The sequence below is a fragment of the Lissotriton helveticus genome, chromosome 10, assembly GCF_964261635.1.
Source record: "Lissotriton helveticus chromosome 10, aLisHel1.1, whole genome shotgun sequence".
Lineage (NCBI taxonomy): Eukaryota > Metazoa > Chordata > Amphibia > Caudata > Salamandridae > Lissotriton > Lissotriton helveticus.
The window spans coordinates 107170594-107189157 of record NC_136071.1 but is presented as its reverse complement, the minus strand read 5'-3'; the positions used below and the strand labels follow the sequence as shown (position 1 = coordinate 107189157).

Genomic DNA, 18564 nt, shown 5'->3' with positions numbered 1-18564 from the left:
CCGGCGCGACAATGTGGCGTCCCTGCGCTGGAGGGACCAGGACGGGGACGTGGCGGCAATCCGCAGGCAGCGCTCACCTGATGGTAATAGCCTGGAGCCTTCTCCGGGCACGCAGAGCAGTCACAGGCTGTCCGAAGTCGGATCTCCCCGGTGATCTGGGCTCCCCCGGCAGTGTCGGAAAAGGCCTCTGAGCACCGGCCTTTCCCAACAGGGCGAGCCGATGGGCGAGGGCTGTCAGAGCAGTGATGTGGTCCGCTCAGACTTCCGCGGCCGCTAGCTCCGCGTTAGATGGGGTTCTCCGGGAAAGACTGACACCGTCGTGATCAGCTCGGCAGTGCGGAGGCAGGTAGTCGACGTTTGGGTCTATTTGCCCGGTCAGGATCACTTCAGGATAGGAGAAATTGCTCGGTCGAGCAGGAGCCTCACACCAGTGCGGCCATCTTGATCCCGCGCCACCTAGCGCCCCCGAGCGTTGAAGGGGTTAAAGGATTTCCCTTCCCCTCCAACGCTCACCTGGCTTGACGTTATACCCTAACTTCTCCACTAGTGAGAAGAGAGCAGTGTGAGCACACACACATCGATGTGCCTGCTGTCACTGCAGTCTGAAAAACAAGCATTGGCAGAGCCAATAGGTCTCGCCTTTGGGACCTTGTAAGTAAAAAAAAAAAAAACAACTGAGAGGTGTAAGACTGTACGTTTACCGCATACTAAATACGAACCATTTTATTTTTTTTACTTACATGGTCCCAAAGGCCAGACCTATTGGCTATGCCAAATGCTTGTTTTTTTTGTTTGTGCATCCATGTAATCGCATCTGACCGTGACGCATATTGAGCTTGCATAGAAGGGGTATACAATGGTGGAATTCCACTCTCCTCCTTGCACTACATATCCCGCCTGACCGTGAATAATCTTTCCTTCACCATATTTTCCCTTCGTCTTTTTGTGCCTGTAATAGTTTTTCGCTTCCTTTCTCTCTGCCATGTTGGACAGTGCCTGATACAGGTATTCAAGTTTCCCAGATCCTTAACAGATGCTTATTACTCTCCCATGTTGCAACTAGTGAGGCAGTGTTTTAAAATGCTCATGTCACTGTCTCTTCCTTTACCAAATCCTTCCTGCAGCAAAAGCTGTACTCCTTCTCTTGACCTGTTGGCCTGAAGTACACATCAGCAAGTCACAAATGGTCTAAATAGCTCACAAATGTGATGCACCCTGATTGATATTTGGTGATAGGACCTATGTAATAATAGGTTGTATTTCAATATGCTCATTTGGAGAAAGTCACAAAAGAACCTGCCTAATGAATATGAACCCCTTCCATGCTGATGACGGCCCCCGGCTGTCATGGCACACAGTGCTAGTGTGCCGATTACGGCAGGGGGCTGTCATGACCACGCCCGTGATCGGAATGTGCCGCACAGGAGCGGAATTCCGACCGCAGGCAAGGGGTTAAGTTGGTTGAATTCTTTCCCCTCCCCCCCCCCCCCCCCCCTTTGCATTGGTTCAACACAGCAGTGTGGGCTGCAAGGGGAAGCAGACCTCCTACCTATCCCTACATTTGCATTCCCTTACAGGATTTTTTTTAAATGAGGTTAATAAAAAAGTAATAGATGGAATGCTTGTATTAATTACTGCTACTAGCAATAACGCAGATAAGCACTCCAGTCCGTTGTTTTTTTTTGCCCCACTTTCATCCCCGAAACGAAATAGCCAAGTCAGTCAATCAAACACAACTTATAAAGCATGGGTAATCAACCGTGAGGGTATCCTGGCACTGATATGCAAATCGGCCTTGGTCCTGTTTCAGTAGAACCAGTTCAGCCGTACCCCCCAGGCCCAGGCCCAACGGCCAGCAACACTAGACTGATTTGGGGATATTGGGCTTCATCAATTGAGTGTAGCTTGGTTGCAGTGGCTGAGATTAATTCAAGTATTCTATGAATCACTTTTTTCATTTTTCCCAGGGCAACGCTCTAAGGGGGACGGGTATACCCTGGCTCCGGTCCTTGGCTCACTGTACCATAGAACTCAAGCTGCACCTACTGCCGAGCCCCAAACAGGATTGAAGCATCCTCAGTTTTTGTGTTACTATTCAGAGCAGATTTGGCCTGCCTGTTTGAAATTGATTTCTCTGTTGGAGAAGGACTTGGGATGATTTGCCTACATCTGGTTCTTGTCAGAGAGAGCATGGTGGTCCAAAAAATGATGGACTGGTTTGCTGTCCAGAGGAATTGCCAGCGAGTGAGAATAATTCACGTATCCATAACTTTTTGGTTACCCACATTTTTTTTTAGAGCAATCTGTGCCCCCAACACAGGATCTCCTTTAAAAGGAAAATGTTTCCCATTTATCAGGACATTATGTGGAGCTTGCTACTATCTACTTCCACTAAGTCTGGGGAACACCGTTCCCAAAGAAGAGCTGCTGTCCATGGACAGCTTCCTCTTAGCAGATCAGATACCACTCAAACTTTGGTGCCTATATCTGATCAGTCGTTTGCATCTGCAATCACACATCATTGATAATCTGCTTAGCAGGAATGGACACCCCTCTCTCCAAGTCCCTTGACTCTTCTCAGAAAGAAGTGAGGCTATGCTTGAAAGATTGGGAACTTTTGCTTCGCAATGTTGCAGCCTTGTGGATGCGCAGCCTAGTGCCCTCCTCAGTGACTTGTGGCTTTTCTGGGGGATGACCTGCATCTTTCCTTTGGCAGCTTTACGTCACAGGACTGGTTCACATTCTTCGTTTTGAAGGGATTGTATTCCCATTGACAATCGGCAAATATTAACGGCACTCACAATAGCTTATTTCAATATTCTGCTCAGTTTCCACTGAGCTCCTTTTCCTAAATCCTGCAAGCGCCACAAACGGCCTTTACATAAAATGCTCAAATGTGAGTGAGAAAACTAGGAATAGCTTGGGAAAACACTCCAAAGATTAATGTAAATGTTTATTTTAGTTTTTCAAAAGATATATTAGGATGAAAACACAGGATGCTCTTATCTATGTCAATAGAGTTTTATTGGTGCTTTAAAAAAGCTACAAATGGGGGTGGGGTCGCACACTACTCACACACCGGCGGTGTCGCCCCTAAGGACTCTGGTAAATGTAGTAAAGTGTTCGCGATGCATCATCTTTCGATCTTCTGCTATCTTCGCTGTCTTCGCCATCCCTGGACACGTGTTTCGGGATATTACCCCTCATCAGCAGGGATAGGCCGTGTACTGGGGTTGCCGATGGCTGCCAATATCTGCCAGGTATAGTACCACTCAGGCACGTAGGTGCGGGAACCCAGGCTCGTCAGCCCGCTGCTCAAGGGAGCTTTAAAGTTACAAATGGGGGTGGGGTCGCACACTACTCACACACCGGCGGTGTCGCCCCTAAGGACTCTGGTAAATGTAGTAAAGTGTTCGCGATGCATCATCTTTCGATCTTCTGCTATCTTCGCCATCCCTGGACACGTGTTTCGGGGTATTACCCCTCATCAGCAGGGATAGGCCGTGTACTGGGGTTGCCGATGGCTGCCAATATCTGCCAGGTATAGTACCACTCTGGCACGTAGGTGCGGGAACCCAGGCTCGTCAGCCCGCTGCTCAAGGGAGCTTTAAAGTTACAAATGGGGGTGGGGTCGCACACTACTCACACACCGGCGGTGTCGCCCCTAAGGACTCTGGTAAATGTAGTAAAGTGTTCGCGATGCATCATCTTTCGATCTTCTGCTATCTTCGCTGTCTTCGCCATCCCTGGACACGTGTTTCGGGGTATTACCCCTCATCAGCAGGGATAGGCCGTGTACTGGGGTTGCCGATGGCTGCCAATAAAAAAAAGCTAGAAACCAAAATGTCCTGGCACTATTACTAATACAGGCTTTGTTTTTTTCTTTTTCCACAGAAAAATCTATGCTGGAGGAGAAGCGTTCTGAAGAAGTGGTGTTGGATGAAGAACTAGCCATTACTTTCACTAGGAGTGGGAATGTGATGCCACATGCGCGCTACGACTGTACGGCACATCTATTTGTGTAAGCAGTCATGCTATTGTTGATATAGTATGTCAAAATTTGTGTTTTTATTTGTTCATTGACCTAACTGTAGATTACCCCCCTGCCGCTTTTTGACATGCTTTTTCTTGACTTTTGTGACATTTTTGGATTCTGACTCTGTGTGTGTGGAATGTCAATCAGGGAAGACCGGTTTCAAACCATGCAGGTCTTGTTCCCGCATGATGTCGGTTACCGATCCCCACCACATATTTGGTGTCTCGAGCGCAACTACAACCCGAAGTCATGTTTGGACTGTCGGGCAATGACTCCAAAGACCTTGAGTGTGCGAGCGATTAAGTTACTCGCGGCCCGGCAGTTAACACCATCAAGCGAGACCCCCAAGGAGGTCACAATCCCATTCAAAGAAGAGGAGGTCGCGGGAGCGCTCCCGGAGCACATAGTCCTTTTCCTCCCATTCAAGGTCCTTGGGACAGTCTGAAAAGAGGCACAAGAAGAAGAAGTCCAAGCGGACTTCGTCTTCACCTCAACTTCCATCTGTCGTCGTGAGAGGTAAGGAGCACCGACGCTCTAGGCCCAGTTCCGCGGATCCAGAGTCAACTTTACCCCCCTCCCCCTCCTTTCCGGGAACCGGAGCGACTCTCGCTCAAATTAAAGAATTTTACTCGGCCATGCGCCTGTATTTGAGTGGAACGACCCTGCCGGGGAGCCTTTGGGCCCGCGGGGTCCGAAGGGCACCCCTTGGGTTCGACTCTGTCGGCTCTGGCCACAACAATGGTGGGGACTCTGGGATCCGATCCCGGATCCGGTTTGATGCTGGTCGTGCCAACGCGACCTTTCCCTGCGTCGAACCCAAAGTCAGTGCCTGCAACGTTGCCGATGCATGTCGGTGGCGCAAGCCCCATCCTCATCCCTGATGACACAGATGGCGTAGATCGACACCGATTCCGACGTCTACAGAACCTAGAGGTTCTATGTTGCCTGAGCACTTTGAAGATGAGCTAGGGTCAGGAGAGGAATGGAAGGGGTCTGGAGACCCCTTGAGAACAAGGATGTCTCTGAGGAGAATTTGTACTGGTATGAGGAACTTGGGGAGGCCAGTAGTCTGGATATTTCCCTAGATACTGGCCTGCTGTCCCCACCTACGGTGGCTACAGAGCAGGGAGCGTCCTATGCCACGGTGGTAAAGAGGGTAGCTGAGGTCCTCCGACTAGAGCTGCCCTCAGTGCAAGTCAGGACTAATCTCCTGACAGAGGTGCTTCAACCTGGGGCTTCCACTGCCGAACCCCTGTTACCCTTTAATGAGGTACTTACGGATGTCCTTCTAGGAACATGGTCCAAACCTAGCACAGGGCCTCCTGTGAATAGGACGATTGCAGGCCACTGTCGCCCAGCTCCGGGTGACCCAAAGTTCCTCAGCCAACACCCCACCCCAGAGAGTTTGGTGGTGCAGACCTCTATGTCCCATGGCGCATTCCGCCCCTCCTGATAGGGAATCCAGGAGGCTGGATTCACTTGGGAAGAAGATGTTTTCTTCCTCCAGCCTTACATTGTGGTCAGTGAATACTGCATGCTTATTGGGCCATTTCTTTCATTCCTTTTGGGAGACAGTTGCACAAGTGCTGCCACAAGTCCTGGAGGAGGCCCGGGCTGTGCTTTCCCCAAGCTATCAAGGATGGGAGGGCTGCAGCAAAATTTTCCATACGTCGTGGGTTAGATACGACAGATTCGCTGGGCAGATTATTTCAACGACTGCGGCCCGGAGAAGCCACACCTGGCTTCGTACTGCTGGCTTCTCTGGGGATGTCCAAGCCAATTTGATGGACATGCCCTATGATGAATCCGCCATTTTGGAGAAAAGGCCGACTGCCCTGAGCAGGTTCAAGGACTCCTGTGCTACGGCCATATCTTTCGGCCTTTCCTCCAGTCCTCATGGCCAGTCTTTCTTTTCCCCTTTCCTGGCAATGGAAGGGGTTTCCAGCCGCTTCAGCCCTATCCCAGCCACCATCCCGCAGAGACTGCCCAAGCTGTGCGTTGACGTGGACGCGGTGCATTCCGATCTCTGAATGGAGGCCAGAAGTAGTCTACTACACTGCCCCCAGCAGCCGCAGCCTCCAAGCACTCCTAGGCTGATTCTGCAGGACTACACTACTGCAGTTGGTGGGAGAATTTGTCATCTTCTCCCCCCACTAGAGAGCCATACCATCGGACAAGTGGGTCTTGCAGATCATCCAGGAGGGCTATTTTCTACCTTTCCTTCCTTCTCCTTCTACTATTCTGCCAAGGCAGCAATGGCTGACAAAGGATCATTTAAAATTGCTCCAAGAGGAAGTTACAGCTCTCTTGGCCAAGAGAGCAATAGAAAGGGTCCCAATTTCCGAAGTAGGCAGTGGCTGTTATTTCTCCTACTTTCTGATTCCTAAGAACAAGAGGCTACAGCTCATTTTAGATCTTTGGACCGTCAATCTCTACCTCAAGAAGGAGAAAATCAAAATGCTCACTCTGGCTCAGGTCTTGTCTGCCCTAGACCAAGAAGATTGGATGGTAGCGTTGGACCTGCAGTATGCGTATTTTCATATTCCCATCCTGTCGGGACACTGGTGTTGCCTGTGGTTCAAGGTAGGGCAAGAGCACTTTCAGTTTACCGTGCTCCCCTTCGGCCTTACCAGTGCCCCTCGGGTGTTCACCAAGTTGATGGCGATGGCCGCAGCACATCTGCGCAGGTTAGGGGTGTCTGTCTTCCTCAACCTTGACGACTGGTTGTTGAAGGTGTCCTCATCCCAGGCAGTCGCCTCCCACCTTCAGATTACGACAAACCTCCTGCATTTGCTGGAATTCTCTATAAACGTGCTGAAGTCACACCTGACTCCTTCTCAGACGCTCCCTTTCATCTGAGCTGTTCTGGACAAAGTGCAGTTTCGGGCTTAAACTCCTGAGCAGCGAGTCCAGGATATTCAGGCTATGATTCCGATATTGCACTTTACTGGGAAACAGAGAGGGTCCCTGACTAACATACATGAGTTTGGAGAAGGAAGCAGGGCAATCACAGAGTAAACAGAAACAAAGACTTCTCCAAAACACTTTCATATGGTAACTGACAATAAGTCCATAATATATATACTGTCCTACATCAGACCAGTGGCTTTTAGTGTTTTATTTGTCAAAAATACAAAAATATATTCAATAATTCTTTTTCATTTTTACATATGAATATTCTTTATACATGAAAACAAACAAGCAAATACGTGTTTTTACTCAAAGCACCCACAACAATACTGTAATTAAGCAAATACATACACAACAACTAATATTACACAGTGCAAATAACAAAACTAGCACAAGATCCTAAGACTAGGACAAAACAAAAAACAAATCAACAGTGAACATACAAAGCAAAACAAATTCACAGAAAAAAGAAGACCATAATATTTCATAAGTCATTGTATTTGAATTAATCAGTATAACACATAAAGTGTTTTCATAACCAGAGATGCGCCTCTCTGGTTATGAAAGCACTTTTCATGTGGCAAGTTCTCTGAACGCCAGGGCGGATGAACTCGGCCGTCGAGGCCTTGTGGATCGCAAATGGCGGCTCCAGTCAGAAGTGGCTCAGGTTCTGTTTCGAGAAACAGAAAAGAATGGCTGATCAGGGTAATTGGAAACAAAATATGTATAACCACACAACCAATGAGTGTCGTGCAGCCAAGGGTTTAGATATTCCCAACAACTTAGGTATTTTTGAAAAAACTTTATATTATTTCAATAAAAATGGCATCAAATGGACACCCGTCACCACAGTTAGTACAAAAACATGGACGAATATATATACAAATATATACAACAAATATATATACATCACATTGAAGGCAACGTATACTTGAAAAAATGATGGAAAACAATATATTACAATTGTTGTGATGACACCAACTATAATCTACAATGTGAATTCAGACGCACATATTTGCAAATTAAACACTTCTTTACGATTCATTAAAGAAATAAACCAGTCCTTTGGTAACAAAAAACATGTGAACAGGGCGGACACTGAGGTGAAATGGCCTGCCTGTCACACAACACCTGTGAATAGTAGTTTCTAAGAAATTGCAGGTAGGGCCCACAGAAGTGGTATGACTTTCTCCCTAGCTGCACCCTCCGTTCTTGACACAGGCTGGGGGTCAACGCGTTTCGAACCTTGTATATTCTCGGTTCTCCTCAGGACGAGGACTGGGTAAATAATTGCCTAAAAGGAAATATAGGGAAGGTGTCAGCAGCTGTAAAGAGTATATATATATCATACCAGCTGTCTGACGGGCTTTGTTTGTTTACAGTCGACAGCGAGAGATTGATTCCCACTCGCAAGCTTGAAAGACATACTGCGGCTCGTTTCCCTTGAACAGCGCACAACGTGTGCAGGTAGGAGACGCTTCCTCTATTTGATTTTAAAGCTCGTCTGAGTTGTGAAGCACGAATTTTTCCGCTCCAGAGTTTGAACTTGTCAACTCTATACTTTCATTCCCCAGCTCTCTTCATCTGAATAACACACAATTAAGAGAGGATGTGAGTCCGCGCTGATAAATACAGCTCGCTTTGGGCGCCCCCGTCTGCGGCACCTTTGACACCACACCCAGGTATTTTGACATTTCACTATACCTAGGCATTTTGCTAGCCACCCTAACCCATGTGTGACAAACCTTACGTAACGCCTTTGGTGAAAGCCTTCCTTTGTTTTTTCAGAATCATTCTGGTGGTTCCCCTTCTCTCCACGCAGTCAACGTGTTGGCTGAGAAGGTAATCTTATTTATGGGTAGCTAGTCAGAGCACTGTCTTGCCAGATATATATATACTCTTTACAGCTGCTGACACCTTCCCTATATTTCCTTTTAGGCAATTATTTACCCAGTCCTCGTCCTGAGGAGAACCGAGAATATACAAGGTTCGAAACGCGTTGACCCCCAGCCTGTGTCAAGAACGGAGGGTGCAGCTAGGGAGAAAGTCATACCACTTCTGTGGGCCCTACCTGCAATTTCTTAGAAACTACTATTCACAGGTGTTGTGTGACAGGCAGGCCATTTCACCTCAGTGTCCGCCCTGTTCACATGTTTTTTGTTACCAAAGGACTGGTTTATTTCTTTAATGAATCGTAAAGAAGTGTTTAATTTGCAAATATGTGCGTCTGAATTCACATTGTAGATTATAGTTGGTGTCATCACAACAATTGTAATATATTGTTTTCCATCATTTTTTCAAGTATACGTTGCCTTCAATGTGATGTGTATATATATTTGTTGTATATATTTGTATATATATTCGTCCATGTTTTTGTACTAACTGTGGTGACGGGTGTCCATTTGATGCCATTTTTATTGAAATAATATAAAGTTTTTTCAAAAATACCTAAGTTGTTGGGAATATCTAAACCCTTGGCTGCACGACACTCATTGGTTGTGTGGTTATACATATTTTGTTTCCAATTACCCTGATCAGCCATTCTTTTCTGTTTCTCGATTATTGAGGTCCAGGCTGGTCAGTTGCAGGACCCTACACCTTCATTTGTGTACTGTCAGGTTCTGTTTCAGCAGTGGGGAGAACCTAGGTTAGATTTGTTCGCCTTGGAAGAGAACGCAGTGTCAGCAGTACTGCGTGCTGGGGTTTCCAATTCTGCTATTGCTCGGCGACGCTTTTGATTAAGCTTGGGCCTGTTGCACGCATTTCCGCCCATACCACACCTACCCAGGGTTCTGAAGAAGATCAGGAGCTACCGGACCAAAGTCATTCTTGTGGCTCCGGACTGGGCAAGGAGATTCTGGTATCCAGAGCTTCTGAGAATGAGTATCGATCCTCTGATCAGGCTGCCCCTTCGGGAGGATCTTCTGTTGTAGCAGCAGGGGAGGCTTCTCCACCTGAACCTGTCAACTCTGCCCCTCCATGCGTGGCGATTGAGCAGCGACAGTTGATAACATTTGACCTTCCAACCGAAGTCTGTAATGTTATTTTGCTTGCCAGGCGGCCCTCCGCTAAGATGGTATACGCCTGCTGTTGGCAGAAGTTTTTATTATACTGTACAGAAAGGTCCATTGATCCTCATTCTGCTTCTCTTTCTACTGTCCTTTTATTCATTCTAACCCTTGCCCAGCAAGGCTCTACCATGGGAACTCTCAAGGGTTACATTTCTGCTCTGTCTGCTTTTTTGTGGCTGCCAGATCAGCCTTCACTCTGCAAGCCTCCTATTGTAAATTGATTTATAAAAGGCCTGGCTCACTTATTTCCTCCCACGCCCTTTATTATGCTGCAGTGGGACATTGATTTGATCCTCATCTACCTGATGTGTGCTCCCTTTGAGCCTTTGCACAATTTTCCCCTCCGGCTGTTGATCATCAAAACAGCCTTCTTCATGGCATTAGGGGAGTGTAGAGAAGTAGTCAATGAGCTACCTACCCCTTGGTGTCACTCCACCTCCTATATGAGGGAAGTGGACATGACCTGGAATTCCTACGTTTGCCGTCTTCAAGATGCCAGCACTGAAAAGTTGTGTCCACTTCAGATAGCCCACCATAGGGGTTGTACTAACCTGAGGGTGGATATGCCTCCCTGACTAGCTACTTTCCCTGCCTGTCCAGGTGCCAAAGGGCTCTGGACAAAGGGGGTTGGCTTCCTCTCCTGTTAGGGGAGCCAGATTCGCTTTTAAAAGGCAGTGTCTTCTTTGAAGCTCCTCTGCCTGGGAATGCTAATCAACAGGGAGGGGGTATGAACACCCTCTTCCTGAGCAGGCTTTGTTTCTGACCTCCTGAGAGCAAAGGCCCTCACTCTTGGGGTCAGAAACTGGTCTCTGGCAGCAGATTGGCAAGAACCAGTCAGTCCATATTCCAGAGGCTGGTAGATTTTCAGCGGGCACCTCTAAGGTGCCCTCTTTGTGCATGTGTGATTACATCCAACACTGGCATCAGTGTGAATTCACTAAGAGGAGATTTTTGATACCAAACATCCCTCTTTTCAGTGAAGCCATCATGTAGCTGGGGAACTTGTTTTTCACCGGTGTCCAGCGCATGTACTCACAATGGCTTCTCTGTTCTCTTGTATTAGCAGCTGTAGGGTTGACCAGCACAGAGGCATATCTGCTTATGCAGCTTTGCTCTCACATGTAGTATAGTGCACCCTGCCTTGGGGCTCTAGGGTCTGCAGTAGGGATGACTTGCCTACACTCCATGCAGTGTCTGTGCGCCGGGTCGTGTTTTCACTTGTCTGCGCCAAGACACACAGCCTGCAATGACAGTTTATAAGCTTTAGCTGAGGGGTCCTTTAGGGTGGCACAATTCGTGCTGCAGCCCTTAAGGACCCTCTTTGGCCTACTAGGGGTACCACTTACTAGGGACTTGCAGGGAGGGCCAAAGGTATTGCCAATTGGGGTACAATTGCACAGTTTTGGGAAAGATCTGGTACTGGGGACCTGATCAGCAGAGACCCAGTGCTCTTCCAGTCGAAATCACATCAAATACCAGGCAACAAGTGGGGGTGACCATGTCGAAAAGGGCCACTCTCCTACACATACAATATAAAACATCACGTTTTATTTCGGTATGCTGTAACAAGGGTTTGAAATGTAGTGTAAAACAAAAAGGGTTTCATAGAGGCAGCAAACGGCATGCAAAATTCACATTTCATCTTAGCAAAATCTATACAGCATCCTAATTCACTTTAGTATACAATAATCCAAATTTGTAATAGTGTTAGTACAAGGTGCAAAAATATATTAAAATGGCATTGAAATCAGAGTACAACATTCTTAAAATTATACATCAATCCCTCTTCAAAAAGAAATAATTCTCTGACCACATTATTTTAGCCTTTCATAGATTTCCCCCAGTTTGTCAATCTATACATTTTTTCCTGAACTTTAAAATGTTAAGGGGATGGTTATAATCTAGGTCGCAGGATCACTTAATTTCCTAGTGTTCTATCTCTACAGACCCAGCTTTTCCAAACCTTACGATAAATTAATAATTTATTTGTTCAAACCTGCTTAGTTCCTCCATTGTAGTCTTCCTAATGCCATAACAAATGTTGTTTGTATTTATATCACAGAAGCGGATATGAGGAAGAGAGCAGTTTTCAGAGTACTTGGCAACCTACAAAGTCTGTGTAATCGATTTGTCAAGCACTACTTTGCAAGCAGGATTGAAGGTGCTTTGAGACACTGTTTCAAGACCTCTCGGCGGACAAGCCTTGGGCAGGGGTTTTCTTTGCAGTGTCTACTATTCTCTTCTCACCCATTGCTGTTCTAAAAGTGAGCCCAGGAATATCCTCTAACTAAACAAAACTGGTTACGTGCCCCCACCGCCCCAAAGATTCCGATTATTTTTTCCTCTGCTTAAAGGAATCGCGAGAGTGGCAGCAAAATAATGGGGTCACAAGGATTTAAGTGCCGTCAAGTGCTATGACTGAAACTAGTTGTGGAAAGAGCAGAGAAGCAAGAGATCTGTCTAATTGAAAGAAAAGGGCATAATGAACATCTATAGGGCTTGACTACTTTGAGCTTATTCTATTGCGTATGCCGTATTCTGTGTCCTTGATATTCTGTACTCTGGTCTTGAGAGCCAGATAAAGCTCAAGAAAGCCAAAGGGCTGCGAGGTGTATAGCCATTCTCAGCAGTCAGTCGATCTTCTACCATGGCGGAATCCAAAATACAGCTCTCGCTAGAAAATGTCAAAGATCATGAAACTAAACCTGGTATGTTTAAAAAAAAAAAAAAAGAAAAAAAAAAAAGGAAAGCAAAATTCAGACCAAGAAAATCAGACTGTCTCAGAAAGAATCTCCAAATAAATCCCAAAACTATCTGCTACATAATGCAAATCAAGTTACCAAACCAAGAAATATTTCCCTCCTGTCTGCCTCCCCTGCAGAATATCAGAACTAAACTTCCTCAATACTAACCTTTTGAGGTTATAATGGCGGATTGATCAGAAGGCTATACAACGCTCTACTACAAGTGTATGGAAATTAAACACATCCAACTACAAAGTCTAATTTCACCTGGCTTATGACCTAAGTATAAATATGCCATGCAGTCCAAATAGGACTGCTGGTTTCCTTTCCCAAGGGAGAGCAAATTATGCAAGGTGGGGGTGAACCGCTAGATGATTCCGCTGTCTCTCTCAATAAGGTGCTGCCACTGCTTCATTTCTTGACTGCAGAAGTGCAAGAAATAAAAGGAGAGCACACGGATATTGCTGGTAGAATAGAATTAAAATTGGATCCAATAGATAAGAGACTATAAGATTTAAGCGCACAGATAGTCTTGGCTATAGAAGACATTCAAGCAACCCACTAGAAATCAGTTTCTCGACTCTAGAAGGAAATGAAAAAATACCAGCTCTAAGCTGAAAAACCTTGACAATTGCTGGGGTGGGGGGGGGGTGGGAGGAAGTCAAATCTACACCTAGTTGGCATGCTGGAGAGTTTTAGAAAAAATCAAAATGGCTGAAGCAGTTTCTAAATTAATCTCAATCCATGTTTTGAACGAACCTCCAACCGATTTATCAGCTGCCAGGGCCCATAGGGTTCCATTTTCCCTGCTAAAAGAAATGACAAAACCTTGAACCATCTTGAATGAAGATCTTAGAATTTGAGGAAAAGTCTTATAAAAAGCAATTTAACTTAAAATTCCTTTTCTTACAGAACTTGCCAATGTCTCTTACGATAAGTCCTGGCAATGGTGAAAAGTGACGCACATAATGGTAAAATGTAAGGCAAACGATGCTCAAACACTGATTATTCAACCGACAGAACTACAAGTTCTGTAGTCCAGGCGCTTTCATATTTTCTCAGAATTATCTGGCACAAGGCCTTTTCAGCTACAATAAGCGACCCCATGCTAAGAAATCATTGTGCGGCTCCGGGACGCTACAGGTGCCAGTGATCGCACCAGCTACATGCTAGATAAAGGTGGGCTTAGCTTTCAGGGGCTAGGTGCTTCCAGTGAGTCACTTAGTTTGGTTAGAATGGGCAAGTGTTATGGAGGGGGGGGGTTAGGGGAGAGCACTGCAAGAAAAATCAAGATTAAGGTCAGCCTCATTCAGATATGGTTGCATGCAAGTTGAATGTTATGTTTCCAATTCTAAAATAAAGTTGATACAAGCTTTCTCTTATACAGTGTATGGAATATCCTGTAGCGAAGAAAGTATTTTTATGGCAGTTAGCAAGTGTGTAAGAATTTCCAGTAAATGTATAGTTTTCTTAATTGTAGATGAAATTGACAATAGTTCTTTAAAGTGCTAATGGATTTAATAATAAGCGAAAGAGGGAAGCTATCCCTACATGCCTGTTACTATTTAATCCTTCCATAATAGTTTTACAAGAAAATCTCTTCATTAGAGTAAAGGAAAGAGATAACCTTAAGTACCCTTTAAGGACTGTTTTTTCTTCATCAGCTACAACCCATAGGGTGTCAGCTTTTCTAACTCCTTGGAACTTAGACATTACAGTACCCTTATTAACAGAGATAGTTTTTGGTTAATCATGCTGGTTGTAGTTCATAAAAAGCAATATATTCTGGTATCTACTACAGGCCTTTAACTGACGCAATCAAGCCCCTACAGACTTTGGAGTGTGCAATTTACCTTGTATTGATAATAGGTAGGAATTTCAACTTTCTACCATTTCCTTGCTTGGATTCTAAAAATTCCCAATAGTACCAACTTAAAACAAGCATTTACAATGCAACGGTTTCGCCTTTGCAAAAGTTAGAGCTATTGGCATTGTAAATGACAACATTTTTATTTATGTGTTGGTTTTGAAAACAGATAAATAAATGGCATTGTCATTTACATTGCCAACAGCTTAATCTCTCGCAAATGTAAGACCTATTGTACCCTACTGGACGAGCTCATCAGACAGCAATTACTACCACACACACACACACACACACACACACACACACACACACCCAGAGCCAGCCACACACACACACACACACCCAGAGCCAGCCACACACACACACACCCAGAGCCACACACACACACCCAGAGCCACACACACACACCCACACCCAGAGCCACACACACACACCCACACACACACACACACACACACACCCAGAGCCACACACACACACACACACCCCCAGAGCCACACACACCCAGAGCCACACACACACCCACACACCCAGAGCCACACACACACCCACACACCCAGAGCCACACACCCACCCACACACCCAGAGCCACACCCACCCACACACCCAGAGCCACACCCACCCACACACCCAGAGCCACACCCACCCACACACCCAGAGCCACACCCACCCACACACCCAGAGCCACACCCACCCACACACCCAGAGCCACACCCACCCACACACCCAGAGCCACACACACACCCACACACCCAGAGCCACACACACACACCCACACACCCAGAGCCACACACACACCCACACATCCAGAGCCACACACACACCCACACACCCAGAGCCACACACACACCCACACATCCAGAGCCACACACACCCACACATCCAGAGCCACACACACACCCACACATCCAGAGCCACACACACACCCACACATCCAGAGCCACACACACACCCACACATCCAGAGCCACACACCCACACATCCAGAGCCACACCCACACATCCGGAGCCACACCCACACATCCGGAGCCACACCCACACATCCGGAGCCACACCCACACATCCGGAGCCACACCCACACATCCAGAGCCACACCCACACATCCAGAGCCACACCCACACATCCAGAGCCACACCCACACATCCAGAGCCACACCCACACATCCTGAGCCTTTGCACAATTTTCCCCTCCGGCTGTTGATCATCAAAACAGCCTTCTTCATGGCATTAGGGGAGTGTAGAGAAGTAGTCAATGAGCTACCTACCCCTTGGTGTCACTCCACCTCCTATATGAGGGAAGTGGACATGACCTGGAATTCCTACGTTTGCCGTCTTCAAGATGCCAGCACTGAAAAGTTGTGTCCACTTCAGATAGCCCACCATAGGGGTTGTACTAACCTGAGGGTGGATATGCCTCCCTGACTAGCTACTTTCCCTGCCTGTCCAGGTGCCAAAGGGCTCTGGACAAAGGGGGTTGGCTTCCTCTCCTGTTAGGGGAGCCAGATTCGCTTTTAAAAGGCAGTGTCTTCTTTGAAGCTCCTCTGCCTGGGAATGCTAATCAACAGGGAGGGGGTATGAACACCCTCTTCCTGAGCAGGCTTTGTTTCTGACCTCCTGAGAGCAAAGGCCCTCACTCTTGGGGTCAGAAACTGGTCTCTGGCAGCAGATTGGCAAGAACCAGTCAGTCCATATTCCAGAGGCTGGTAGATTTTCAGCGGGCACCTCTAAGGTGCCCTCTTTGTGCATGTGTGATTACATCCAACACTGGCATCAGTGTGAATTCACTAAGAGGAGATTTTTGATACCAAACATCCCTCTTTTCAGTGAAGCCATCATGTAGCTGGGGAACTTGTTTTTCACCGGTGTCCAGCGCATGTACTCACAATGGCTTCTCTGTTCTCTTGTATTAGCAGCTGTAGGGTTGACCAGCACAGAGGCATATCTGCTTATGCAGCTTTGCTCTCACATGTAGTATAGTGCACCCTGCCTTGGGGCTCTAGGGTCTGCAGTAGGGATGACTTGCCTACACTCCATGCAGTGTCTGTGCGCCGGGTCGTGTTTTCACTTGTCTGCGCCAAGACACACAGCCTGCAATGACAGTTTATAAGCTTTAGCTGAGGGGTCCTTTAGGGTGGCACAATTCGTGCTGCAGCCCTTAAGGACCCTCTTTGGCCTACTAGGGGTACCACTTACTAGGGACTTGCAGGGAGGGCCAAAGGTATTGCCAATTGGGGTACAATTGCACAGTTTTGGGAAAGATCTGGTACTGGGGACCTGATCAGCAGAGACCCAGTGCTCTTCCAGTCGAAATCACATCAAATACCAGGCAACAAGTGGGGGTGACCATGTCGAAAAGGGCCACTCTCCTACACATACAATATAAAACATCACGTTTTATTTCGGTATGCTGTAACAAGGGTTTGAAATGTAGTGTAAAACAAAAAGGGTTTCATAGAGGCAGCAAACGGCATGCAAAATTCACATTTCATCTTAGCAAAATCTATACAGCATCCTAATTCACTTTAGTATACAATAATCCAAATTTGTAATAGTGTTAGTACAAGGTGCAAAAATATATTAAAAGGGCATTGAAATCAGAGTACAACATTCTTAAAATTATACATCAATCCCTCTTCAAAAAGAAATAATTCTCTGACCACATTATTTTAGCCTTTCATAGATTTCCCCCAGTTTGTCAATCTATACATTTTTTCCTGAACTTTAAAATGTTAAGGGGATGGTTATAATCTAGGTCGCAGGATCACTTAATTTCCTAGTGTTCTATCTCTACAGACCCAGCTTTTCCAAACCTTACGATAAATTAATAATTTATTTGTTCAAACCTGCTTAGTTCCTCCATTGTAGTCTTCCTAATGCCATAACAAATGTTGTTTGTATTTATATCACAGAAACGGATATGAGGAAGAGAGCAGTTTTCAGAGTACTTGGCAACCTACAAAGTCTGTGTAATCGATTTGTCAAGCACTACTTTGCAAGCAGGATTGAAGGTGCTTTGAGACACTGTTTCAAGACCTCTCGGCGGACAAGCCTTGGGCAGGGGTTTTCTTTGCAGTGTCTACTATTCTCTTCTCACCCATTGCTGTTCTAAAAGTGAGCCCAGGAATATCCTCTAACTAAACAAAACTGGTTACGTGCCCCCACCGCCCCAAAGATTCCGATTATTTTTTCCTCTGCTTAAAGGAATCGCGAGAGTGGCAGCAAAATAATGGGGTCACAAGGATTTAAGTGCAGTCAAGTGCTATGACTGAAACTAGTTGTGGAAAGAGCAGAGAAGCAAGAGATCTGTCTAATTGAAAGAAAAGGGCATAATGAACATCTATAGGGCTTGACTACTTTGAGCTTATTCTATTGCGTATGCCGTATTCTGTGTCCTTGATATTCTGTACTCTGGTCTTGAGAGCCAGATAAAGCTCAAGAAAGCCAAAGGGCTGCGAGGTGTATAGCCATTCTCAGCAGTCAGTCGATCTTCTACCATGGCGGAATCCAAAATACAGCTCTCGCTAGAAAATGTCAAAGATCATGAAACTAAACCTGGTATGTTTAAAAAAAAAAAAAAAAGAAAAAAAAAAGGAAAGCAAAATTCAGACCAAGAAAATCAGACTGTCTCAGAAAGAATCTCCAAATAAATCCCAAAACTATCTGCTACATAATGCAAATCAAGTTACCAAACCAAGAAATATTTCCCTCCTGTCTGCCTCCCCTGCAGAATATCAGAACTAAACTTCCTCAATACTAACCTTTTGAGGTTATAATGGCGGATTGATCAGAAGGCTATACAACGCTCTACTACAAGTGTATGGAAATTAAACACATCCAACTACAAAGTCTAATTTCACCTGGCTTATGACCTAAGTATAAATATGCCATGCAGTCCAAATAGGACTGCTGGTTTCCTTTCCCAAGGGAGAGCAAATTAT

At 46.0% G+C, this 18564-nt stretch overlaps 1 protein-coding gene across 3 annotated transcripts in view; it reads left to right on the top strand.

Moving 5' to 3' along the window:
• LOC144785991 (uncharacterized) overlaps nucleotides 1-18564 on the top strand; it is a 324665-nt gene that overhangs the window by 40565 nt on the left and 265536 nt on the right. For all 3 annotated transcript variants that reach the window (XM_078664896.1, XM_078664895.1, XM_078664897.1), the window contains one exon: nucleotides 3895-4021. In XM_078664896.1, coding sequence (XP_078521022.1) covers nucleotides 3895-4021 — 127 coding nt within the window. The remainder of the gene's footprint in view (nucleotides 1-3894; nucleotides 4022-18564) is intronic.